Raw genomic sequence first — 27,895 nt, forward strand, 5'->3', positions numbered from 1 at the left:
ACATGTATGATTTTCACATTAAGATATACTTTATTTTTGTGAAGAAGGGACTACAATTTTGCACAGGCTAGCATAGATTACACCACCGTTGCGGGGTACGCTACCTGCCTAGCTGCCAGTGCACTGTGACGGCAGTTTGGACGGCAGCTATACACATTAACATTGTGTCTCCCATCTTATCCGGATGAGTGCCGGTCCCGACATGGCCGGATTATCGAGGTCGAATTGTAAATTGTATATTGTCTCCCATAAAATGGACGCACTGCACCTCGAAATTCAAGGTAGAAAATCACTCATCTTTTTCGTAAATTAGGATAACACTTATTTCTGATTTTATCACTGTGTTTCTTGACTGTGAATTAAATCACATGTGAAGTTGTCTTCTACGTCCCGATTTGTGAAATACTATAATTGTAAAATATATGACAAATACAGTAGTTACACTATACATTATAAGATGCTATTTTGACATGTCATATAGGGTGAAAATGAAATGGGCAGTTGGTGAGCCTTAAAAAATGGGGGCAAAACCCCCCAAATGGGAGACACTTACGGTGCCTCTGCGCAGCGCCATCTGGATCTTGTCAAGGTCGGAGGTTGGGCACCAGCACTCTGCGATGAGACACCTCTGGGTGACGTCCAGGTTGAAGAGGTTCAGGGTGTGGTAGATGGCCTTCAGCTTGCGCACCTTGATGAACCACACCCTTACGTTCCTGGCTGCTGACACCAGCACTCGCTGGCGGTGCTCCTCCGTTTGGCCCAGTACCTAGCAATGTCACCAGATGGATTAAAAATGTTTGGAGATGCCCTTACGACATGAAACTAAGAGAGGGATGGTGGGTCTTTACATTCTCTGATTAGTTTCTTGGAGTTGGCTTCCTGGAATATCAGATAGGTTTACACTAGAGATGGGTATTTTCAGCAAAATGTCAGGCTAATCAGATCTGCTCTTCCAATGAATGACATAAGTCTTTGATATAACATACTCACAAACTGTCAGACAAATGAACATGAAAGTAGATTCCTTCTAGTTCGGGGAGCTGGTTTTAATCTAACTAAATTAAAGGTGCATAGTCCCGGTGTTTTAGTCAAATGCGTATGTGGGCGCACGGCGCAAGTTTCTTATAGAGACCTATGCTATCGACTCCTCTTTAGCGCTTACGCTTTGGCCCACTTCCCCCGAGTCCGAAGAAGTCCGATTCACTGTAGTCGGTAGTCCGATCACAGTTCGGCTCATGATTCGGCTGAGGGGGATGACAGCTTTAGCAAACTTCTTTTGTGATGTCATAATAACAAGCACATATGCACGCACCCTGGCATTACTACAGACTGCGCGATGCGCAGAGAAGACAACGAAGGCAATGTTACTTAGCAACAGCTACGCACTTTACTCTTGATGACAGCTCAACTTCGGTAATCTTCGTATCAATGCTAATGGTGATCGGCAGTATCATCAACAGCACCCTCTACACTTCCGGGACTATGCCCCTTTAAAGTTTAAACATTTCCTCGCCAAGTTCAAACATGACAACAGGTCCACATGTAAACTGAACCCTGAAAAGAATTAAGATTTCAAAAACACATCAACTTTCATCTTGCATAAGCACACTAAAACCAATAGTCTTCTTATCCAGTCATCTCTTTACATGATTGTATGTCCTCACGTTTAAAAAAGGGACACAAATGATGAGGTTACTATAGCAACCACAGAGGACTTATTGCTGGGCTCACCACTTGTAGATCCTCAATCCTGGTCATGACTCCGATGGCTGTCTCCCGCCTTTCAGCCTGAGTCTCGTGGCAGGGGTAGAGAGTGGCTCGGAACCTGTCCCAATGAACACACAAACAGGTGGTATTAAAGTGCAATAGAACACAGCCAAGGACAGAAGAGCGATGATCATGACAGTATCTCCAAACTGGTCCTATGGCCGTGCATTAAGAAGTAATTTTCATTGCCTGAATTGCTGCGGAATCTTAAATCTTGTGTACAAGAGTTGCCATCGTGACATTAGCATTACTGTATTACCAGCATGAATCAATCTGTATTCTCTGTTATGAAGACTTTTCATTACACTTTCAATAGATGATTACGAATATCTTATGATACATATCATTCCCTGAAAGAGATCTAAGCTCACCCTTCACAGATCTTCTTGACTCGGTTTTTCAACTGGTCTCCCTGGAAGAAGATGATGAAGACGGACTTCTGCATCTCGTCACCCTGGAAACAAGGGGGAAGATCAAGAAAGGAGGATATTTAGCAAAGTTTTAAAGCAGAACCATATCACACTAACAACCCTACTCATGCACTCACAAAATCAGCCAATAATAACTTCAATTTTCAAGTGAGTGCATGGTGCTATAATAGTTGTGGAACAGGTTTGGTGTCACTGTCTGGGCAAGAAGGTAATAAGATACCTCAGGATGCCCAAACTAGCATTAAATAGCATGTAATTATAAAGAAACAGTAGGCAGGTTACCTGAAATTGAGCAGATATACTTGAATATCACTGACATTCTGCTTTGCTATACATAATTTTTTTCCCAGCACATTGCAAAACAAACATTAGCATTTTTCATCAAACAAAATGGAGGTAGTGGTAGGGCTTTAATGGCAACACTGCTCCTCTCCCTCTGCAACAAAACTGAGTATGGTTTGCAAAGAGACAACAATTAACTAAATGCTTCTATGAAGTGCAAGAGTTAAGTCAAATGTATGTCATGCATTCTTTGATGTCAAACAAAAGTGCAGAGACCCTGCTACCTAAGCTTTAAACCTACCGTGCTGGGGTCCTCCAGTGGAGTGTCAATCTCCGCTTGACGCAGGAACACGTTGCCACGGCACACCCGCCACAGCATCTGCTCAAAGGCAGCGATGCGCTCCCGCTGGATCACACCTGCCACGAATCTGACGGGAGCGACAGACAAAAAAACTGGTACTTACAGGTGTACACGTATGCCAACATAGCTGTTCCAAGACATCTGCTCCTGCGACAATTGCTCCCAAGAAATATCTGCACGCTTAGCCAAACAAAAATTCTACCCACAAACATAACCCTTACCCTATTCCTCACATCAAAACTAAACCCAGGACCTTACCACAACCCTAACCATATGGCCTTGGAGAAAATAAGACCGGAGCTCTTGTCGCAGGAGCAACTACAATTGTACATCCCCCTTTTCTCTTGGATGTGGAATCTCCAATCTAAACTGCAATTAAGAGTATCAAATCTATACATCATATATTTGGGGAAGTATGATAAAGAGTTATAAAATTAAAATAGCCTGGCTGGGGTTGACAGGATTAACAAAATGGAAGTCCTCATCTTTTGACAAGCTGTCGACAGGGTATCCAAACTCACCCAAGGCGCATTGGCATCCCGATCCGAGGGCCTTCGTCTCCCAGCAGCTTGTGGACCTCCTCAGAGCCATCTGCATCGTGCATCTGCTGGTGATGGAATTCAGCCTGTTTACAAGTGTCCCCACATTCACAGGAGAGGGATACCCGCCAATGGGGGGCAGTGGCATGGCGAAGGGGACGGGGAAGGGGAAGGGGGACGGGGGATGGGGGATGGGGGCGTGAGTGTGAATAGGGAGAAAGGGGGACGGCCTCCCACATGGAAGAGAGGTTTGCAAGTGCAGAGGAAAGCCAATGGCAGGAAGAAATTGCCCATATATTTCACAGCAAACCACAGGCGGACAGAGTGAGAGCATCACGTTTTTACAAGGGATTTACACGAAGCACAATTTGCACACACACAGGACAGACAAATCAAGGATAAGTGCAGAAGAAGAGGGCAGAACTTAGGACAGAAAAACACCATAGGAGACAGGTAGTAAAAGAGCCCTTGTCAACAACACAGGGCAGTGGGGCACAATAGGCAGTTGTGTACACACACATAGAGAGCATCCATAACAAGGAGCCAATGTGCAAGCAGAGGTGGTGCATTTGAAGCCGAAAAAGAATTCATTTGAAAGATGCATTAAAGTGTGCAGAGTGTTGCAATTTGTTTGTTTTGTTTTTGACAAGGAAATATTCCGGGACAAAGTGAGTTGACAAACAGCAGAACAAACATTAGGTCACAATGCAAATCAACAACCATAAAATTTGATCATGTGAGAGAGAAACAACAGGAAATGCAACAGTACAATGCAGAAATGAGACAAAAGTCCATGAATTTCATGAGCCAAAAAAAATAAAAAAAATAAAAAAATGCCCAAACAACAAACAAAAAGATTCATAGAAATCACAATATCAATGCACAAATACAGGGAGGACAACCAGCATCCACAATGCCGGACACATTTTTGCATGTGATATTTTTTGTAAAATCATTTTCATTTGAAGGTAGCATAAGTTTAAACATTAATTGCCAAATTTACACACAATCCCAAATAATTGCAATGTAAGTGGTACAATGTCCAAAGAGTCAAAATATAAAAAAGAAATAATAAGGTATGATTCGAAGGATAAATTCCATTTAAACCATGAATGCAATGTTCCAATTAGTTTTTTTTTTTTCAAATGTTGAATACGTTATGAAAAGCATTTAAATAAACATTTCGGAGTTTTAATCAGATTAACCCAAGATAATCATGAACATGAATGTAATTTCACATGGTAGGTCACGCAAGCAAAACATTAGTGGTAATTTGCAGTTATTAAGGAGTATTATTCATGATTGGATGTTGTCAGAACCATGGAATGGTTTAGGTTTGGCAAACATTACAGTTGGTACAGTGGAAGTAAAGTTGTTAGCCATTTGTTAGCCATTTCCAACGCATCATTTTCATTCAAATAAAGAATGTGGATGCATGTGGGGAATCAAAAATAAGCATGCACGGGAGATAGAAAATGCACAATGAAAGCATGCACAGTAATGTTAGAGGAGAGATAGAAAGAATTTTGGTTAACATGCAAATTTATGCCAAAACAAATATGTACATAAATGTAACAAGCAAGAAAATAAAAGCATGGGAGACGCAGCCATTCATGGAGGAATTTGGGAGGAATTTAAAGATGGGAATGATATGAGGAGTGGGGCATGAGGAAATAAAAAAGAACACAATACATGGAGTAAGTTACATGTACTGTACAATAGTACAAAAGTTTGATTGCACAAGAACCATGACTTTTCAAGACTTCCTGACCAGATCGACAACTCTACAGGCTGGACTTTGTGTACAAATGCAGGGGCGGCGCAGCCGTGGGGGCCATGGGGGCTCGGGCCCCACACTTTTTGTGCGCCATACAAAGGAATACATAAGGTGCCATCACTTTGGGCCCCCACACTTTTTTCGACCCGGAAGTACGTAAGAGGCACTACAATGGGAGGGGAGAGAATAAGCTGAGGACCTTTTTTTTTTTTTTTGGCTTGTGAGCTGAAGAAACCCGGAAGTGGACGGGTAGAGATGAGCTGAGGACCCTTTTTTTTTCATTTTTGCTTGTTAGCTGAAGAAACCCGGAAGTGGACGGGGAGATATGAGCTGAGGACCTTTTTTTTTTTTTTTTTTTGCTTGTTAGCTCATGAAACCCAGAAGTGGGCCCCCACACTTTTGAAAACAGTGCGCCGGCCCTGAAATGTGTCTATGGCTACGGACAAATCCAGCAGTTTGAGAAGCCCCTTGATTGTGAAAATGAGACAAAAGAGTACATACAGTGCAGCATGGAGATTCCACATACTGGTACTGATTGGAAAGTCTGCATATCAATCAACGCGCAAATTGAATCGTACAATATAATGTATGTCCTGTAAGGATGTATAAACTTTGAAATTGCAACTGAGCTATCAAATGCTGAGGGTTATTCTTGTCATATTTTGTGACGTACCCTTAGAAGTTAATCACAGAGCAACAGACTAAAAAAAATGTTGTGACTGTTCAACAGTTTTGAACCCCCCCCCAAAAAAAAAATAAATAAATAAATAAAACCAAACAAACAAATGAAACAAAACAACAAAAAAAAAAAACAAATAAAAAAATTATCTGAATCATTGGTTTGGAACATAATTCACTTTATAAGATAATGTCATGAAATTTTTCTCATTCTAGGAAATTGTCTTTCTGATTCTAAAAACAAAGCTCTCCATTTTTCCAAGTTCTGTGAAGTGTCATGATTTCTACTCTGCAGGAAACCACCATAAAACGAACAAACAAACAAACATGAAATTCTTCCACAACACTTGGTTGTAGACCTCACGAAGAGAAAAGGAGAAGCTGTGTGACAAGCAGCAGAAGGACCAAGAAAAGTTTGCAATTATTAGGAATCATAGGAACTACAGTTCACACACTGAAGAGCTACTGAAACACTTTCACAATCAATTGAAAAACACACAATGTGACTCAGACAGGTTATACAAGTACATATTGTAAAGAAATCCCATCGACATTGAATTTCCAGGCAGTCCTAAAGCACCGAGAACAGAGTGTAAAGGAAAGACATGAACAATGTCCGTGTTGAGACCAGCACACGATACATGAGACCATCACCCGAGTTTTATCATTGAGGGAAGTTGAAGAATGGGAAAGAAGGGGGAGTAGAGGGAGAACATTCCTTATGCTGTCAGTTACAAAATGTTCTGATGTCATCGATGTACAACCTGTAGAAGAATTACTAGAGATAGCTGAGAAAACATAAGTGACTTGTCACCATAAATTATCATGACGATAAATTCAGACATTGCATATTTGGGAGATTTGATTTCAGATTGAGAATTTGATATGGACCACTAACAAATTTGAATTGTTTGATATCGTATCTACCTCCTGTTAACATTTCAAACTTGTTAGTATGTATTGTAACAGCACCTTGACTTGAAAGTAGATTTCTTTTTCATAATTTGTATTTTTAGCTGCTACCATTCTTGTAATTATCATGGCAGATTGTTTTGAGTAAAATAGGGCAAATTATATTTCCTTTGAAGCTTAGAATATGTGGAATTGAATATCATCAACGTCAGTAAATTGATGTCTGGTGATTTTATCAAGCTTGCATGATGACATGTCACATGTGATCCCATCTTATTTCTCACACTCTACAAAGTCAATGAGTCACACCTACACCTTGGGGAAAAATGATCTCTTCCTAGTAAATGAATCACACAACAGCCAAGGCAAAATGTCTCCACGAGGACCACAACCAAGATTACCAAAAGTCAGCCATATGCACCTACTGTACATGGGCTTATAACAGGCTGTCCACTGCTTCAATGATCTGCATTGATTCCAGTGAGTTACCAGTGACCACCAGGACACCCTAACATGCAAGACTGATGTTACTGGATTAATGATGGAATGGGATAATCTTGCTGATGGTCCAGCTGTCCCAAGACAGCAGCTTGTCCCCTCATGCAATCTTTAAAATGAATCTTGTGGATGTGGGTAGCTAATCTAATAATACCTGGACCAATATAAAGGCGGGTCTATAAGATCCTTCTGTGGCAATACCTTGCATTGCCTACAACTGTGTACAATTGTATGTCATAGATATCAAGGTCATATGATAGAGATGATCTCAGGGTCTTCTGATTGAGAAATCCATGCCAGGAGATGGATTGAATGGGAACCATGACCGTCAAATCCCCTCTGATGTCCATGCCCTATGAGCCGTCTGCTCTTCTGACCTAGAGCTGGAACACTGGTATCAATTCTTCTGAAGTGTCGGAAATGCACGGTGAGACTCGCAGCTCACAAGTCGTTTAGCTTATGTAATGAGGCACGGAATTACACCAACAACTCAAGTAAAATGGCTACTAGATGTTAAAGAGCCATGAAGCATCCCGATACATCTAATGCAGTTCTGCCAAAATTCACAGGTCTCCAAATCAGGGAGGATCTGGGAAGTTTTAATGAATTCATTGTAAAAACATGATGAGATATTCAATTTTTCATGGGGCCTCCGGCAAAATTGGAAAGACTTGGCAGCTCTACTATTTAAAGGTATCTTGAACTGATCATTACCAGCAAAACAACAGCACCTTGACACCGCTGCTGAACAATCTCAACGAAAATGGCATAAACCTATCCCCGACAAAACGGAATCTGATCAAGGTGAGTATCAACACACCCTGTGTCATGAATGCCGAAATTTAATCAAGAAAAACAGGGATTACAGAAACTAGTAATCAAAACCACCAAGCATGTATATGTGACAGGTAGTTTATTCTAGCAAGCATCATATGTCACCATTCTGTCAATATGGCCCAATGGGTATGTTGCGGTAATGGTACTGAGAGTCTATGAAAATGACATTGAAGCCAAGGGAATTCAGGTATAAACATTTTGTTTGTGTCATTCTTCAAGCACCATTCCATGGTACAGCATGACATCTCTGTGTTTTATAGGGATATGCATTAAACACATTTTGATGCCACTGTGGTGGTCATTTTCATAGACTTCGTAGAAACCCACATGACCAATTACCAAAGAGAAAATCAACATTGGAATAGGCATACCAACGTAGCACTGACGGATATCTGTGCAAGTGAAAAATGGGAGGAACAGTCCCTCATCACTTAATGTAATCTTACAGAAACTCTCACATGAAAAATGTGTGGCTTTGCAAATCTCTTACCCTTTTTCATTTCAGATAGAAAGTGGCTAGATACACGCACATCTGAGCATATTGAATATCAGATGCGAACATTAGGATGATCATCTTTGAGTTAAACGGATGCATGCTCACATTACTTCCAAAAATACTATTTATTTCTCCGCACAAGGATATGATGACATAATAATCATATCTGTAAAGGAAGCCTCTCCCACCCCACCAACATTTCAAATCAAAATGGTGAAGTTTTTGAAATAGAGATGGATGCAAACAACAGCCAACCCAATGATTTTGATATTTGATTCCATCATAGTGCCTATTACAAACATTCATAATACATTCTTTGCTTCTGTGGCTCAAACTGTATTTCCCATCTCTACATAAAGGCCTACGTTGTAAATTGAAATTCCTGAACAAATGAGTAAAATGTTAAATTGCAATATGGATCACGAGCAAATCATCCTCCAGCCACACTTCTGTCAAACATTTTGAAGGGGGTTAAAGGGGTAAAGGGGGGGGGGGGTGTGTGTCAACTGGTGCCCGGCCAAAACAAGAGCCCTACCTCGTCAAAGAAGTGCTGGGTTTTGCGCAGGATGTGCTTGAGCTCCGTCAGCTCTAGGAAGTTTCTCTTCAGGGCCTCCTGGTTGGTGTTCACCTCCTTCAGCTCGTTCTCCAGCTTCTCGAAACATGCCTGGAACACAACACAAGAATTTAATGAGTAAGGCACCTTGCGGGTACAAGTAATAGAACAGTGTACCTCATCATCGGATGCTATACATGCATAACACTGTAAAGCATACTAATAATACAGTTCAGAAAATAACTGCAAAACTTCCCACATGATGTTTTAACTTCTTTATACTTCTTATCATTTAAAGGAAATGTGATTTCCATCCTGCATTCATGTCACATTATAGCTACTGCTTTACATGTCCAGTGTGCTGGTTACATGTATGTCTATTACTCAAATGAAAACTTTTACTGCTTACATGACAGTTTTCCCCCTTATTTTTCTCCCCCATCTAAACTGAAGATCTTATCAATTACTGCAGGGGATCTGGGTTTATTTATCTGCAAAGTATGCAAAATTTAACTTCCAAACATTACAACAAACATTCAAAGACAGACAGAGAAAAATTTCCAAGAGTACATAGATTTTCACTTTGCTTGCTCTTCTAATGACTATTTACAATGAGGTATGAATATATAACAAATGTCACAACAAGTTTTGTTAAAATGCCTCACCCTCATCAACAGTAGCTACTCTGAATAGGTAACAAGACAGTCACAGCTAACTTTACTTCATTGATATTCTAGCAAGTTTATCATGGGCGACAACTATTCATAAAAACTTCTCAAGTAGCCATTTGCATAAGCAAAATGGTAATCAGGCACAGTTCACAAATAATCTGCTAAATCAGAGTATAGCCAGTGTTTCAGTGTGGGAGAGGTATGACAAAGGAACTCCCATCTTGTTCCGTGATTTTACTCACTTCTAGATCGATCATTTCTTTAGGAGCCGGGGCATCGGGATTCTCGCCAGTATCCAGGATTGGAATGCCTCCCCTCACAATTTCCTTCTCAAGATAACCTGAAGGAAAAATAACAAAGTGATTAAGGTAAAAAATGTGTATAACTGTGCACATATTTACTAAATAAATAAGTCAACTACTATACTATAAAACAACCATGCTCTAGAGTAAATGCATAAATGGAATAAGAAAACTTGATTCTTGATTTTTGGCAAATCCTATCTACTGTCAAGACATCATCTGCTTGTGCATTTAAACTTAAGCTCTAAACTGTTTGGTCGTTAAAGTGTCCATCTGTATTTCTGTGAATTACCCATGTTGTCACTACAGTGGCCTTTGGATTAAAAGAGACACACAATGCACTTGCCACAATGCAGCAAGAAAACAAGAACACAAAACACTCACGTAGCTTGCGTTCCATCTCATCGCAGCGTCTGACTTCGTTGACAAATTTTCGTTGGAATGCATTGACATCAGGGTTCAGCTAAAAAGTATGAAAACAAGGTAATGATTTGAATCTAAAAATTCATGAGGAACATCCATTGTATTAGCAACACGATACTATTTAAGTGTCATTACACAAGATTGCACGGACATGGGAACGAAGTGGGCCAAATGTCCATGCTCTGTCTCTATAAACATGAAACCTGACATTCCTGGTACCCAGTGCAAACATATCAATTCCTTGTTTTGTATGAGATTATCACAGTTCATTCCTATCAAATCATTCAATATATGTGAGTTCAAATAGTTTTGAATGACTAAAAGATATTCACTTGAATCTCACATGCTGTACATTGTGATATGTATAACGCAAAATTGCACATTGTCTTGTGTTTCACAGAGAAGGGTAGAATGGCCTGTCGAGGGCAGTATTTCAACTTACATCTCTGAACTGAACCAGTCCCAGCTCTCCCAGCTCTGCCACGCATGCATAGGCCGCCTCAGACTGCAAGAACAGCTGGGCCAGGCACATCTCCTCGCTGCGATACAACGACCCCATCGTGGTGGCTTTTGCTGACAGGGCGTCAGCACAGATCTCTTCTCTTGTTTGGCTTCAATCACTGGAGAAACTCTTCCCAATTATACTAATGGAGAGATGTGGTACACGCAAAGACAAAATAGAGTGGTGAATATTACAGGCAGAGAAAGAAAGAGAGAGATGGCATACCTCAAGAGCAGAAATACATCTATGGGGTGGGCAAACGGATAGATAGATAGACAGATAGGTAAACATATGGACAGACAGACGAGAGAAAGAGAGAGGGGAAGGGGAAGAGTGAGAGAAAGAGAAACGAAAAGGGGAAGAGTGGGAAAAAGACAGGGAGAGAGAGGGAGAGGAAGAGAGGGAGAACTACATTAGAATAACAGTTGCGGGCATGTCACCAGTATTAATACTGCAGTATTTTTAGAATTGGTCTGGCTAAATTACCAGCCAAAAGCCACGTACACTACTGAGTCAATTACAAATTGTACAGAGTGGCTGCAAACAAAGAACAGAGATTAAAAACATGTGTGATAACCATAGCCTACAGCTCTTCTTCCCACAAAAAGCTGGGTCAAGCTTGCACTATTTCCTTTTTGCTTTTGGTATGATCTGTATAGTAAAAAACTTAATGTACATGTACAATAATCCTCCTCTAGGTGATTAAAATGTATTACAGCCACCTGCAGGAGCATTTAAGTTTTTGATTCCTCCAGAACAATTCAAGTATGATACCATGAATCAAAGCGTACAGAGGAAATTCCCACTGCCTAGTATACACATCATCTGATCACTAAAACATGTACACTTGTACACGCTGTACATGTATCAAGCTGTACAATTGTACATGTATGAATTGTACATGTATGCTTTTAACTCATACTTCGTAAATATTGGTCCCCAATTAGCTTCAAAAATAAAAAACAAACATGTTCATTCAAACTTTACTGAATTTCTTCCACCAAACTGCGACAAATCCCTTTTCTTTACCCCAACAGATGAGGAAGAAATACTGGAGATTGTTAACAGATTAAAGCCAAGTAGATCTAGTGGCCATGATGAAATAAGTGTTTATATACTGAAGAAAATCATCAAACAAATAACCACACCTTTATCTTACATTTTCAATCTTTCACTGTCTTCTGGAATATGCCCAAACTCATTAAAAATTGCGAAAGTAGTTCCAATTTTCAAAAGAAAAGACGACCCTTCTCTTTTAACAAATTATAGACCAATATCGTTATTACCTAGTATTTCTAAAATTCTGGAAAAAATTATTCATAAACGCCTGTACATTTTTCTTCATGTAAATGACCTACTTATACCTAATCAGTTTGGATTTAGAAAGGGCCATTCCACCGATTTAGCTATAATTCAATTGTTAGATAAGATTACTGAATCTTTTGCAAATAAAAAACATTTTATAGGAATTTTCATGGATTTATCAAAGGCTTTTGATACCATAGATCATGATATATTAATTTACAAATTAAAAAGATATGGTATTCGTGGTTTAGCACTTTCTTGGATTATTGATTATTTAGCCAACAGAAAGCAATATGTACTATTTAAGTCATCTAAATCTCCGAATTCTAATATTGTATGTGGTGTTCCCCAGGGATCAATTCTTGGCCCCCTACTGTTCCTTGTATATATTAATGATATAATAAATACATCAAAAACTCTTAAATTTATACTTTTTGCGGATGATACTAATATTTTTTACTCCCATGAGAACCTTGAAACACTGTTTAATACTCTGAACACGGAAATAGACAAAGTCTCCCGATGGTTTATATGTAATAAATTATCCCTTAATGTCTCTAAAACAAATTTTATACGTTTCAAACCTACTGCTTCACAGAACATTAACAGCAGTTATAATATCAATATTGATGGATTATCTTTAACTGAAGTAAGATTTACTAAATTTTTAGGAATCACAATTGACTCGAGTTTAACTTGGAACGATCACATTCATAATATCCACACGTCTGTCTCAAGAACTGTAGGAATTTTATATCGACTGAAAAACTTCATTTCTCAAAATTCCCTGACTATTCTATACAATGCATTGATCTTACCACATATCACATACTGCAATATCGCTTGGGGAAACTGTGGCTCAACTAAAATTAATCCAATTTTTACTCTCCAAAAACGTGCTGTACGTTTGATTACCAATTCCCGTTACTTATCCCCATCCAATCCCCTATTTCGTCAACTAAAAACATTGAAAATTGAGGATCTTCACACCTTTCAAACTGCTGTTTTTATGTATAAATATACATTTAATTGTCTTCCAAAAATTTTTGATGGCTTCTTCACTCCAAATTTCACCGTTCATTCATATCCAACACGTCAGTCGTCCGATTACCATCTCGAAAACCCCAGAATCATTTTAGCTCAAAAATCATTAAAGCACAATGGACCAGATATTTGGAATTCTTTACCCCCTAATTTAAAACAACGTACGTCGTTGAACATTTTCAAACGAGAACTAAAAAACACCCTCATAATCCAGTATACTTCTGACACATAAATATTCATACCACCTGGTCAACAAACACCCTAAACAATGAGTTCACGGCCATAACTGAAGTAACATTCACCTCATCACACTGATACACAAAATAACACTCAACGTACAAACCAAGATTCATCCCAACACAATGCACACCGCACTGCACCGCACGCCCTTCGCACAATTACTTCCCACTCAGTGAGTGGCAAGATTTTCTTTATGTATCTCTTCGTTGAGCCCATTGCACAATTACCCCCCACTCAGTGAGTGGCAAGATTTTCTTTATGTATCTCTTTACCTGGGGCCATCATCCTCGTCAAGCTTAGCTTATGATGATGGTCCCCTGCATTTCATTTTTATCATTTCCTATTGCTTCCTTTCATATATGATATTCGTTCTTGAAAAAAAAAAAAAGAAAATGTATGTAAGATCCAAACGTTACGAATATTAACTGTGTAAATGACTATGTAAGTATCTTGTTGATTTGTTGATTTGTATTGATTTTGAAATGCAGAAATAAAAACTGAACTGAACTGAACTGAACTGAACTGAACTACTTACAATTTAGTATGTATTATACATATATGTATATATATCATGTGTGCGCAGCTTGTGTGTGTGTATGTTTGTGTGTGTATATTTAATAAAAGAAAACTAGAAATGTCGCTATGGCGACTGATGCCTCCGCCATAATGCATGATTCTCCCAATAGGTGTATAATACAATGTCTTCACAATGTGTGATCCATGACAGTTTCACATAACTGGCAAAATATTGAAATGACAGGTTTGTCAGAAATGTCTTGAATGTTCACTTTCTTTGAACTGGGTTTGCTATAATTGTCTAAGAGTGCAGGTACACATATTTGGGGAATTGAGAATTTTTACTTGACTTCTGACCGACCCTTTTATAAGTTTATGCACTGAGTAATTTCCAAGGTATGAAGAAAGAGTGTAATTACAGTACAAAATATATATATTTTTTTTTTTTTTTGGGGGGGGGGGCATTGAAACCTGGCCTTTGACCCTTAACCTTTGACCTTTTACCTTCTGGCTGGAAATTTCCTAGAGAATCTCCATTAGGTAATGCATGTACACGTATATATTAAGTTTTAAAACTAATAATGCAAGCATTGCATATACTAGTATATGAGGGAAATAGTAAAATTTTGAGGAGTTGACCTTGACCTTTGACCCCTGACTATTGACCCATGACCCCTAAATTCCCTAGATAATCCCTGCCAGTCAGTTCATGCATATGTACCAAGTTCCATGAAGATACATTGAACCATTTGCGAGAAAAGTGATATTGCAACATTTTCACCTAACCTTTGACCTTTTGACCTTTGACCTTATGACATGAAACTCTCTCTGGAGAATCTTTACGCAGTAGTACATGTCTACACCAAGTTTCAAGAAAATACCTTTGGGCATTGCATCCAAATGGGGGAAATAGCAACATTTTTAGCATTTGACCTTGACCTTTTGACCTTTGACCTCTTGCCAATGTCACTAAAATTTACTTAACTAATTGTCCCATCATACATCATCCTTGGACCAAGTTTGGTGAAAGCTGCTTCATCCAGTTTTGAGTTATCACATAAACAGATAAATTTTAGGATTTGACCTTGATCTTTGACCTTTGACCTCTGTTCAATTTCACTAAAAAACTAATCAAGTAATTGTCCTATCATACATCATCCTCAGACAAAGTTTGGTGAAATTTGCTCGATCCAGTCTTGAGTTATCGCGTAAACGGATACAATTTCATGATTTGACCTTGACCTTTGACCTCTGACCTTTGGCCGATTTCACCCAAAATCTTATCAAATAATTGCCCCATCATACTTTATACTTGGACCAAGTTTGGTAAAATTCCAGTCAGTATTACTCAAGTTATCGCATAAACGAAAGCGGACGGACGTACGGACGTACGGACGGACGTACGTACGGACGGACGGACGGACAACCCGAAAACATAATGCCTCCGGCACCACTTCGTGGCGGAGGCATAAAAATATGCTGGGAGTTAGGCAGATACCAGTACTACATGTTTCTTCCATAGTTCCTTGTGCCTTTCTCTCTAGATGGGAACTGTACTATTACAACGTGTGCTGTTGTGATAGCAGATAGAGCAGCGTATAAATGTCTCATTCTTTATCATTTTAAAGTGCCCATTCCCATGACCACATTACTGAGATGTGTTCAGGCAAATATTAGTTTCCTTGCTTGCTTTTAATGGAACTTTGTCAAGTGTTATTCTAATATCTTGAAAGAAAAAAAAAAGTGAATTTTACGATTTCCTTCCATATATCTTCTCGATATCATTGTACTATGCACTGTGACATTATGAATTGTTGTAGAGTTCCTTCCTCGAGATGCCAGCCCTGATTATCCTCAAAATTTCATAATATTTATCAAAAATATGAATATTTCTTTGAAATAATTGTTGACCCTCTTCCAACTAAATGTTGCACTTACATGTTTTTCTATAGTCACTAAAAAAAGAAAGAAAAAAAAAAACAAGAGAAGAACACAAACATAAACTTTTGGAAAACTTCCCCTTCAAACTTAAGACTAAACAGATGTGGAAAGACTACCATTACACTAAACTCAGACCAAATTTAACAAGGGAAATTTAAAAAAAAATCTTCTTTAAAAGGGCTAAAGTTCTACAAGTGTACGTAGATAAACAATTTTAAGTTCTAATGCCTTAAGAAGACAATTTAAAGTTATAATTTTTGTTTTCTTTTATAGTCAACGCTCCAAACACTGCAAAATTAATCATTAAACTTTCCAGTCTGAAGACAATTCAACAGTGCACAATAAAACTTAGCTTGATTCATAATGGTACTGGCATATTTTATGGATTCAGTTTATATAAACAATGCAATTAACAAGTTGAACAACATCGTTCCATGAAACTTAATTCTATCAATACAATGCACCTGACCTGTGTGTGAATGTCCTGGCTTGAAATGTGTTTTGACATGACTGTGCAAAAACATGATGATTCACTAAAGCCAGACAAAAAATGAAAGTTAAACATAAACCTCGAAATATTATGCACATCATGACTGCAGGTATGAAGGTAGTTCAAACGTGACATACACCAAAGGTAAATCATGACATGCACCACATACTGTCCAAATGTAGCTACTAACTTAACAACATTAAATAATTAGCCTTCAAGCAAGAACATAGAATATTGAATACCAGGTAATCTCAAAGTTATTGCAACATACTGTACATGTACATATGGTACACTGTACAGTACACCTATCTCAACTTTGCCTTAATGCTATTGAAATCTATTCTATATTGTCCTGCATCTTTACACAAACTTTAATGGATTATGGGAAGACTTGCATACGGCAGCATCAACTCTGAGGCAAATCTAAATAATAAATGTTAGCACAGTTTACACAAGCCGAGAGCGAAAAATATATTGACCTTGTCTGTGATCGTAAAGAATACTTAAAATTACTGATACCCTTATCAGCCACTGCTAAGCAAACACCCTCATGACATATTACGAGACTTTAGGGCAAGGTGCAGTAAATGTGGATGAACTGAATCAACTCTTGAAACTCGCACCATATGCCATACAACTTGCTTGTTCCAGATAAAGATTTTTGTTTTTAATTTTTCACGTATGCTGTATCAACAATGGAAGATATGCCACGGTGGTTGTTCTAGTGCAAAGAACAAGCAGGGCAAGGAGTACTGTACATACATGTAGTCAATAGAAGACATCCATGCAACAAGTAAACTCTGCTACAATACAGGGTGAACCTTTCGCATAATACAAGAGTCATACTAACTATTAAACTCCAAGTGACTGACCATAATCTCTGAGAGGCATGATATTCACTGCCTTTAAGTACAAGTATGTACTGCAGTATAAATTACATAGAATAATGCTCTGATAGTGTTTCAACTTTTGCAAATTTCAAGGTGACTGATTACAGTGCATTGGGGAAAGTAATCGCCCCCTCCTCCCAAAAAACCAACAACACGTATTGGCATCTGTAACGCAAGATTATCAATAAATCTCAAAATTTTGTCTTCAAAAGGGGTATATTTTTTACACTGTCACTGTGGTTCTTGATATTAATTAACAAATTTTAACACTTGCAAAGTCATCATGTGGTATACAAGTACTGGTAATTATAGTGCAGGAAGACCAACAAACGGACACTCACTGTACTTTCTAGTTTACTGTAAAACAAGGAATGTTCGCGTGCAGTTTAATTTCGCGAATTTCGCGAGCGGCAAGATTTGTGAAATTTAAATGCACGCGAAAGTTCGTGTCTACACTATGTGCATTGAATGACAGTGGCAGTTCGCGAAAATTTCATGCCGCAAAAGAGGCTGTCGGCTCCAATTCGCGAAAAATTCATGCCGCGAATATATCATGTTTTACAGTATTACAAAGGCAGGTTTAGATATTGCTTTTTAAAGTTAGATGTGGTTTCTGTTTCTTAACAAATTCCACACTTATGAACTAGTTAAAGGACAAGTTCACCTTCATAAACATAAAGATTGAGAAAATGCAACAATATTAGTAGAACACATCAGTGAAAGTTTGAGGAAAATTGGACTATCGATGCAAAAGTTATGAATTTTTTAAATTTTTGTGTTGGAACCGCTGGATGAGGAGACTACTACAGCTTGTGAGTCATATGCGTACAACAGTATAAAGAAAATATAAAAGAAAATTCAACATATTTTCACTTTTTTCGCATAATAAAAGAGCAATTGACTTGCCTCTTTCTAAAGGCAGGGGGAATGATTATTACCCATAACATTTATCGGTAACGAGTCAGGGGAATGTGTACTTTTTTCAAAAGATGGAATTTTGTGAAATTCGCTTTATATTTTCCTTATATTGTTGTACGCATGTGACATCTAAGTTATTCATACACTGCAGTAGTCTTCTCATCCAGCGCGTACTGCACAAAAACTTCAAAAATTCATAACTTTTGAACGGATTGTCTGATTTTCCTCAAACTTTCAATGATGTGTTCTACTAATATTGCTACATTCTCTCAATCCTTATGTTTATGAAGGTGAACTTGTCCTTTAATGACAACAAAGGAACTAATAATTTGTCCTTTTATAGACCTTTCCGCATCAGCCCAGAGCACACATCCGGCATGATTTGAATGCACTCCTGATCACAAAATAATATTGCTGTCATACACTCTAGTATTCAATTTGCATTTTCTTCAGGACTTTGAGAAATGTGGCATTTTAGTGGTGTCCACATGCTGCTTTACAGTATTGTAGCCTTCCTGTTCAGCTATTGAAAGATTGTGAGATCAAAAAGAAACTATGCAACACATGATCTCACACACTTGTAAACTGAAACAAACAGAAATTTCAAACATGTACAGTACTTGACAGTCTATCTGAGAAGCTTTCAAAGCAACTTCATCCCCTAATTCCAACATGTAACAGTAAAATGATACCGGACATTGTTAAAATAATCATGTGATAATGATAAGTCTTGTATGGCACCTTTCACAGCATAGTGCCTGTGGTAAATATTAGTGGGCACAACTACTGGTACCTGGTATGCATTCAAATATCTGTCAAAGAATACTACTCACTTCCCTAGACATCAAAGCTCTCATCCTAGTGTTTAAATTCATGGTCTTCTGCACTCATCACAAAGTTTACATCAGTTGTGCTTAGAGCTCAAAGGTTGAACCCATAGTGCTTCAAGAGTAAACATATTTTATCAAAGATGATCACCAGAAACAACAAACAGAGAAGTCTACTAGCTCAGTATGGGAGGCAAATATCTGCAAACAGTCAACAGTATAAGAACAAATGTCTAACAAGCGCAGCGTGGTGGTAGCAAAATTTGCTTGTAATGGTTCGTAAAATACATCATGGCTTTGCTTTCATGGTCCTCCATTTCACATTTTTTGCATACTACAGTGCCATTGTCACTGTAAATAGAACTAAATAAGGCAACAACATGGTTAACACAGAAGATCATAGTATGCTTACAATAAAGTGAGAGAAGAGAATTCATGTGAACAATTTTACTGTAATCAGAATCTCTTGAAGCCCACTCAAAAGTGTCGCCTGTGTGTACTGTTCAGTGGTATAAAAGATATAGTATCAATTAAGCACAAATTTGTACTGTTGAACTATCAGAGACTGTTGATGATCTACAATGTACAACTGTAATTCATTTCCCTCAAATGACACATGCATCACATAGAGATACTGTCGTCATTGTTGTATTGTATATTAAATTCCTTGAGACACTTTTCTCTAGTCAAAGCAATCTTTTATACATAGATACTTATATCACACACTATGAACAATGTAAGTTGTGGTAAGCCTTTCTTTGATTTGCACAATTTCCTTAGACTACAGGTAACCGTAAAGTAAAACTAGAAGTAAAAAGAAGCTCAAAAGTGTGAAGCCGTGCCAGTATTACAATAGGCCCTATAATGCTGACGGCACCTTTACACACAATAGTAGTACACCTCCATCGTATCCAAGAAATATACTGTACCAGCCAATGGGCATTTAAACACACATGATGCAAGATGAATCCACTCACCTCTGGTCGCTGTCGGCAGATAAATTGTTATGAGCCTGTATACACAGATGATGCAAAGGTGTACTTCACATTCACAGGAAGTGAAACCAATTAATCATTTATGTCTTTGCCCAGGATGGCACTCATATGTGTATCCGTAAAAACCTGTAAAATTTGTGGGTGGCTTCTAAACGTGACTCATAACTAAATACCTGCAATCTGCCATAGCCTTCCTGGTGGGGGATGTTGATGGTTTAGATATTGGTCACTGCTTGTGGCTCTGTACCACATACATACAATAGCTGGCTAGCCATGTGTTGTTGTTGTTGTGGAATTGAACTATAGGTGAATGCCATTTTCTTTTTATGATGATATCAGATAGATCTATCAATCCTCTATTTTTTGTTTTTCCTTTTTTTAGAGTTTGATGCAACACACTTTCCTGTGGCAGCAAAAAGAGAAGCAACACCTACTTTATTTTGTAAAAATACAGTTGCTGTGACTGTCATTCCGAACAAATGGTCTTTGTCAAAGACAATTTGTGATCGTGTATATCACAAAACCAACAAAAAGTCGCACATCCTGATTTTGCATGAGGACTCAGAATAGGTGAAATGGGTCAACCTAGTCAGTCTTGATTTTTTCACACATTTTCTGAAAGAGCAATTCTTCTACATGATTCTAAAGTTAGGGATCATAAAACAAATGGGTAATTGTGCTTTTAGCAGCTTTTCTAGAAGACTTTTTTTTTTGGTAGAATAGTGTGGTTAGGTACATTTTAGAGGCCCCTTTTCACTTCTTAGAAATCCTTTACACACTCTTCACTTGAAACCCTAATAGAATTAAAAGGATAATGCCACTGCTTTAAAAGTTAGTATTAGTCATGAATAGAATGTTTTGACAGAGCATGCTCAATTTCAGCTTCATCTGATAATCCTGGGCTTTATTGTTGTTACCATGGAGTTTAGTCTTTACATCCTATTTTTCGCCCCATTCATTGCACAGAGCCAACTTCGTATAAAGTGCTTGAAATACACCCCATTACTTCAGAGCCTCTTTTCTCAGAACATACTTTTCCCCGAGTGTGTGCTACCTTTCTAATACTTAGACAGGTTTGTAGGAAAGTCCATTTGAATTGAGTAATGCATCACTTTAAAGCTTATAGTCTGCTCTTTCATAATCCACCCTTCACTAAAAATCCATAGTCTGGTGACTTTTTGTTGGTTTTGTGATGCAGGGACACATATAATTTGTTCAGAGAGACCACAATCACCACAAAGAAAAAGAAAAAAAAAAGCAAACAAAAAATTCCAAGAGCAACAGCATTACACGTTCTAGGAAAGTACAAATTAACTTCACCATTAGCTAATACAAGTGTAGCTCACTATTTTTACTTTTTACAGCATATCAACACAGACAGGTTTTTTAGTCGTATCTTTACTGCGACCAGCCCCAATGCGTAAAAGCGTATACAGTAACTGTGTACAAGGAGCACCCCGGGGTTAGTCGTATCTATACTGTAGACAGAAGAATCTGCGTACGTGTACCTGTAGTGAGTTTTATAACATTCTTTAACTTTTGAACTCCAACGGGGATTCCATGAAGCCAGACATAGATCTAGTCTCTGCGCTGCGGAACATATATCCCTGACGACAAGATACTACAGACCGATCCTTTGGTCAAGGTTGTATCATGATTTGTTGGCAGGAAACGGCACAAAACAGATGGGCAGGTGTTTCTGTTTATCAATTTGTTACTCTTTGGTGAAACTTGTCCTTACACACGTATATACACTCAGCAAAAAAGTTTAGATTTCTCATAGAATATTTGACTGAAAGCTAATGTATTATATACCATATTGAAGGTAATTTAATTCGCTATCAACCTGGCAGGTCAACAAAAAGGGAAACTTTACGCATGAGTGAACACCATAATTTTTCTCTTTCAGGGCACAAAAGTAAAAATTGCAAAACTGAACAAGTTGTCATTCATGCGTATGTGCTCTTCCATAGAACAATAAGAACAAACAACAAATTTCACCCAAAAAGAAACACGAATTAAGTTGCAAAAATAAACCTTTGATCTCTATGATATCTTTAAAGCCCAAAGGTTACTGAAGGCTAAAAATAATAAAGGAAAATAAAGCATCTTCTGTCAAATCTAAATTCAAATGAAATAAGAGAGGTAATAATTAACAAAAATGGTAGAAATTTGAGCTTTTTTTTTCAAATAAGGAAATTGTAAATAACGTTTGGTTCTTGAAATTGTCACATGGATTCTTAAGTCAGCACTAGATTAAAAGATATAAATAAAGAAATTCTATTTAATCATCTTTATGCTTATTATTCTCTGTCATTTGAAGTTTGACTTGACATAAAATCCTTATTTTTCCCCTTATAATTAGTTTCTCATTTTGTTTTTCTTAGAGGTTATTAAGAGATAAAGAGAACAAAAACTTATTTTTCCTATTTCGTTCATGTCTCTCATTGTATTAAACTGGTCTTTTGTTGTCAATGTTATTGTGAAGGGCATTTGCAAATTAAAGAGAACATGTCAATTTTTGCAATTTTCAATTTTGTGCGTTGGAGGACAAAAACGAAAGTGCTCGCTCATGCGTAAAGTTTTCTTTTTAATTGACCTACTAGCTTGAAAGCCAATTAGATTACCTTTAATAATATGATATATAATACATTGATTTTCATTAAAATCTTCTATGAAAAATATGACCTCGAAAAAGTGTTTACTTTCTTTTTTTGCTGAGTGTATATTAGGTATAATACCGTATGCTAAATGTATGATGACTAAAACTGGAAGTAGATGGTTGATGTTGTAAAATGAAACTCAGCAATTTTGAGGAGTCCTAAAGAGCAGAGAAAAGAGTGAGATTGTTTTGAGCGACTCGAAAGTCTACACCGATTCTGATGTTTCTCAATGACCGATTCGATTCAAATTTGCACGAGCATAGACCAGTAATTAGACTTATTTGATTGTCTAGCTCTAATTAGAAATAAGCTGGAGTCTATTTCAGTGTATCCAATGATTTGAAGCAATTTGCTTCAGTGGAATTTGAGGTTTACGGGCCACACACAGTTTTGAACTTAAAATTACTCTAGCGTCTCAATTCAATTGCTATCTTCGTTTTATCTACAAATCAATGTATAGATCTATCTAGGTCTATTCAAAAGTGTAAAGATTGTACATTGTATGTAACGTTAGAATTTGGCATGTTATGACCCATGGCACGAAAGCATTGGTACATTAAATACACTGGCATCTACATATGGTCACTGGAATGGATTCAGCTCACAGTTCCAGCGGATTTTGTATTTATTACTGGATTACTGGTACCCAAAGCTAAGGCAGATGGCATACTCTGCCAGGCAGTTTGATTGTAAAATATCTGTCAGGAATCAGGTGGAGACACCCAAAGCCAAACAATGTTGAAACATCGCTGCACTGCGCTGCCTGAATACGTTACGTGACAATCTCTTAGTCTTACCGCATACCATCCCAGTTTAGCTTCGACGAGCTGCTACAGGGATTATCATTTCAAGATTCAAGACCGGTAGTCGGTACTCTTTACTAGACTTGGCATATTTGGCCCCCTTATTCCTTATCATATGTCAATGAGGCTTTGCAACGGTGACAAGCAATATGCATGACTGAATATCAGGAAAAATAACTCCACTCACAGGGTAGTATCTCGCTGGAATATGCTACCAAAGACAAGTCAGCTGTGACCTGTGTGGAAGCAAATAATTCTACAGTAAGACCACTGCCCAACACTGCAACAGTAACACTTGGCAACAGATTCAAGTCAGACAGAAGTTGATGCATTTCTGTCAAAAGGAAGTAGATGTCTACAGCAAATTAATTACTTTGCAGAGTATTAATTTTCTCAAGGCATACTTTCGTATTGACCGAAAGATCGGTCTGTATCTGTCCGTCGGGGAATGTTCCGCGGAGACTGCGTCTGGCTTCACGGATCCCCTCCGTATACACACCGAAGTCAATGATTGCGGCTCCTGTGTGGAGCAGTAGCGCACAGATCAAACGTTACGATAAACCAAATTTCAGACAGCTTTTTTACGTTCAAATAAGTTTGACATGACATGACACATTATGCAGCAATATTTGGGATAAATTTCTCACATTGTGCAATCGAAATACTCACATAAACTCGGTTATAACGCAGAAATTTTATCGATATCGCAATATCGCCGTTCGCGAGCAGTACATCGCCGTTCGCGAGCAGTAAGTCGCCATTTTGAATCTGTAAGCCAATCACATGCGAGGTACGTGTTTTAGTAAAACAAATACGTAGAAACTACCTCGCATGTGATTGGCTAATAGATTCATAGTGTATGTTTCTGCAGTTTGAATGTGACGACGCGACAGACTGTGTTTTACGTTGGAAATTCTACTAAAATGTTGGATTATTCATTAATCTGGTGAGTTTTATGTATTCTTAAAAAGCTAATTTCACCATACAAGCTTAAATTTGCCGACCTAGGGCCGTGAATTAGACGCAATCGAGAAGGGTGAGGTACCTCACCCAATTTTCCATAGAGACAGTGGTTAAGAACATCCACACAGCAATGTGTACTGCAACCTTCCGTCTGTCTACGGAGGACAGCGTCAATGGCAAATTAATGTAAAAGAGTCCTCCGGACAGACGGATCTTTCTGTCTAACTTTCGTAGCAGTCAATACAGGAAAATTTACTGTGTTGCAATAAAGGAGTCAAGGTATTCAAGTTTGACATACAGCGGATGCTTGCTGTTGAAAGTGGGAGGGCTTTCCAGAGGCCCAACAAGACAAGTGAATACAGGTGAATCTTCGAAGACTCTAGCTGCGGGAATTGACAACGTGTTGCGCCGGGCCGGTTGTATTGCAGCAGTTCACTGTGCATGTATGACTATGACAAGTGTGCGTGCTGGAGCTGGAGAACTTACGTGTTGAAGGGAAGGCTGTTGTCGAGTGTTGAGCTGAGGCAGCCTGACTGCACGTATTCATGTTCAGCACATAGTCTATAGAGGGTTTAATTATATTAACAGCATTTTACTTAAACCAGTAACAACTACCAAAACGGGGTGAACTACTTACGCCAGACACTCTGCACGCAACGAAATTTCACAACATACAATATGGTCGGACTACGACTGGTCACGAGAAAAAGATTGCTCACCGTATGTACCGGACGACCACGGTTGGCTGTATGCGAGCTGGAGTTCATCGATAAAGTGTACGTGTACGTGTGTGTGTGCCGTATGTACATGTACGCGGCATAGAGATACTTTACGCGGCCGGGACGTACGGCTCTGCGTCTCTCGTTCAGTCTTTGAGTTTTGATGCATACTATGTGTGATAGGATACAGCAGTAGGAGGCTCGACAGCGAAAATCGATAGAGAAATATGATATTTGATCGATATATCAGTACTTATTATTTTTTTAAACAATAAACTTCAATCATTGGATATTGATATCTTAGGTTGGATTGAATGAAAGCTGAGAAAAATTATTTTTGGGGTAAGTGATTTAGTTGATAGAATTTATAATGTAATGAAAGAATAAAATTGCTAAGAGAATGAGGGATTAGTAGTGTAAAACTAGAAAAGAAGAGACGTTTATATATGGATTGTGTATATGGATTGTGAAAAAAAAATGTATGAAGTGTATCAAAACATATTAAACTGATGTTAAGTTTTGGTATAAATTTTGTATTCATTGATGTAAAGGATTATGAAATTGGTCCAGAGAATTTTGTATAAATCTGTTTGTATATTATGTTTCCCATTGATGAAGAATAAAATATTTAAAAAAAATTATTACGCAAACTTTATCTTTACCTGCTCAATTTAACACTGCTCAATAAATGATACAATGTAGTACATGTACTTGCAATTTGAACCACTTTTCACCAATCATCCAGATGTAACTTATATGCATTAAGTGGACATTAGAGAAAAAAAATCAAATGCAGCTACAAACAGGGAGGTTTCGCTATTACGCAGTTAAGGGGCATGTTCCTTTGACACATTAATTCTTTATACCATAAAAAAGTGATAATTTAAAGGCACTGATAGACAATATTCCTGGACCTCACCTATTAGGGAAATACTAGTACAGCTGTTATGGTTTTCAATAATATGTTATTTAAATCATCACGTCCAGCAATTGTATTTTTGTTTTGTTTGTCACTAATTGATAATGTCGCGCTATTGCCAGTGAGAATTGTCTGTTACAACAATTATTTTCCTTTTTGAACTCAATATAAAAATTAATGAGTATTTGAAACATATAAAACATAACTGACTATCTAATACAAGTGTACTGATGTTTTGGGCCTTCAAGTTGGTTTTCCTTTTACGTATAATTTTCTCTATCTAATTGCTTTTAAGTCATTTATTAGAAATATCATTGACTAGGGCCTACGCGCTATCATGTTTGTTTCATTTTGTTTTATCTGATTGTATGTTTTTTTTTTTTTTTTTTTGCATACTACTTGTGGCAGTAGTTGATTTTACGTTATATATTAGTCCAGGAATCGACGAGAGGCTTTGATCGTATTGGGTTTCATAAATCATGATTAATCCCACTGTTGAAAATGGGTTCTCAAAAATGCTATTCAGAAACGTCTCAATAAATAAAAAAAAAAAAAACGAAGGAGAATGCAAGGTATTTACACTTTGTTTTTATCTATATGGGATGTAAAATGAAAAAGTTATACATTCTATGTTCTCATGAAAGTGATTTTCTTGGAAGTATCCGGGAGAGAAGAGTTGAGACTCTTTGTAGAATCAGATATTAGGAGATTTGTTTGGGGGGGGGGGGGGTGAAATCGAACATTGGTTTTATTAACAATATTTTCTTCTAAAGTATTTCAAAAGCTTTGCATAGTGAAACAATCTAGAATTTAACGTTATCAAGGAGATTAAAGTTCTGACTGATGAGACATCATACCGTAACTAGTAATCAATCATTATATTGCATCTGTCGTACTTACTATAGCAATGAACATATTACTTTGTGGATTGGTGGTTGGCGTAATGAAGAAGGGGCGACATATACAACGCTATTTGTAGTAATCACTAATATTGCATCTGTCCTAATGGAACTTACTAAGTGGATTGGCGTGCAGTTGATGTAATGGGGGAGGGGGAGTAAGTATGATATCGACTGCGCGTATCTAAACGCAGACCATAATGACTTCATACGTATTAATTAGAGACATGCAATCAGAAGAAATACGTTCTACCAGGGAGGAAGAACCCCTGTACCAGATATATGTGGAAGATCTCTTTCACATCATGTGATGTCGAAGACAGTGGAAGAAGTGGATGTGGAAGAAGTTTGGGGGCGCTGTGGCATATAGTGATGAATATCAACATGGGTGTATGCAAGGGGGGGTCGGGAGGGTCGTACGACCCCCCCAAATTTTCAAAAGGTCCACTTTTTGTAAAAGACATTTTTGTTTTTTGAGGGCTTTTTAATCTATATAGGCCTACAACAGGGGAAAAAAGTGACCGGTGTTCCAGCAAATTGTCAAAAACCTCGTAAATTTCGTAACTTAGTTTTAATATGCCATAATTTACCTTATTTCTAAGCCGCACTGCCATGCCGAAAAAGTCACTTTTGTATGCACCAAATGGCCCCATTTTAAGATACAAAATTCAAAAACTCCCTACCGTGGGAGGGGGGACACCCCCCTCCCACACCCTCCCCCCGCTCGGTCGCTC

The 27,895-nt window shown here is 38.0% G+C and overlaps 1 protein-coding gene across 1 annotated transcript in view; it reads right to left on the reverse strand.

Annotated features, from left to right (window-relative positions):
- LOC139743313 (V-type proton ATPase 116 kDa subunit a 1-like) overlaps positions 1–25,291 on the reverse strand; it is a 37,362-nt gene extending 12,071 nt beyond the window's left edge. The window contains exons 1-10 of the mRNA XM_071653807.1: positions 25,262–25,291; positions 10,970–11,171; positions 10,489–10,567; positions 10,045–10,142; positions 9,114–9,242; positions 3,363–3,466; positions 2,782–2,908; positions 2,139–2,221; positions 1,732–1,825; positions 554–766 (exon numbers count right to left, since the gene is read on the reverse strand). Coding sequence (XP_071509908.1) covers positions 554–766; positions 1,732–1,825; positions 2,139–2,221; positions 2,782–2,908; positions 3,363–3,466; positions 9,114–9,242; positions 10,045–10,142; positions 10,489–10,567; positions 10,970–11,086 — 1,044 coding nt within the window. The 5' untranslated portion in view covers positions 11,087–11,171; positions 25,262–25,291. The remainder of the gene's footprint in view (positions 1–553; positions 767–1,731; positions 1,826–2,138; positions 2,222–2,781; positions 2,909–3,362; positions 3,467–9,113; positions 9,243–10,044; positions 10,143–10,488; positions 10,568–10,969; positions 11,172–25,261) is intronic.
- Positions 25,292–27,895: the final 2,604 nt, after the last annotated feature.

The sequence above is a fragment of the Diadema antillarum genome, unplaced genomic scaffold (assembly GCF_040938485.1).
Source record: "Diadema antillarum isolate AM-2024a unplaced genomic scaffold, OU_Dant_1.0 scf00000033, whole genome shotgun sequence".
Taxonomy (NCBI): Eukaryota; Metazoa; Echinodermata; class Echinoidea; order Diadematoida; family Diadematidae; genus Diadema; species Diadema antillarum.